At 47.4% G+C, this 656-nt stretch overlaps 1 protein-coding gene across 6 annotated transcripts in view; it reads left to right on the forward strand.

Moving 5' to 3' along the window:
• Nucleotides 1-656, forward strand: part of Adcy10 (adenylate cyclase 10) — an 82902-nt gene that overhangs the window by 53491 nt on the left and 28755 nt on the right. For all 6 annotated transcript variants that reach the window (XM_031388028.1, XM_031388037.1, XM_031388003.1 and 3 more), the window contains one exon: nucleotides 477-613. In XM_031388028.1, coding sequence (XP_031243888.1) covers nucleotides 477-613 — 137 coding nt within the window. The remainder of the gene's footprint in view (nucleotides 1-476; nucleotides 614-656) is intronic.

A 656-nucleotide genomic window follows, 5' to 3' on the forward strand; every position in this document is an offset into this window, starting at 1 on the left:
TGTGTGTGTGTGTAACCCTCAGGAGTTGGTTCTCTCCTTCCACATGGAGATCAAACTCAGGTTGTGAGGCCTGCACAGCTAGTGTCTCTAACCACTGAACCATGTTGCCAGGACCAGCCCCCCCCCACCCCCTTTATTTGAAGAAATATTGGCAGAACTAACCAAAAGCTAATCAAAGTTATTACCTACAGCATGAGGAAGAGAAGCAAGACAAAGGATGTGCCTTAGTATGTAGTTTTAACTTTGGAAACCTAGAGGTCTGCTGTGTAACTTAAGCTGTGAGATACAGGTGGGGCAGGATGTTTGGAGGCAAGGATTTGCCCAGCACCCACAGTCCCCATCACTGAACACAAAAGGAGGAAAAAAAAAATCAATCTCCCAACTTTCAAACAAGCTGAAGCACCTGCAGACGGGAAGTCTTCTCAGGAGGCCGAGGCTGGGCTTCCTGTGAGCACTCTGCCTTGCTTTCCTCACAGGTACCTGGTGGAGGGGAGCTGCGGGATTCCTTACTACTGTGAAGAATTACTGAAAAACCTCGACCACCACAAAGTTCTCCTCTTTCAACAAGCGGAGACGGAGCAAAAGACAAACGTGACCTGGAATAACCTGTTCAGTGAAGTAGCTTCTTTCACTATTACTCGAGCTGAGTCTTTTTT

Source organism: Mastomys coucha, unplaced genomic scaffold (assembly GCF_008632895.1).
Source record: "Mastomys coucha isolate ucsf_1 unplaced genomic scaffold, UCSF_Mcou_1 pScaffold1, whole genome shotgun sequence".
Lineage (NCBI taxonomy): Eukaryota > Metazoa > Chordata > Mammalia > Rodentia > Muridae > Mastomys > Mastomys coucha.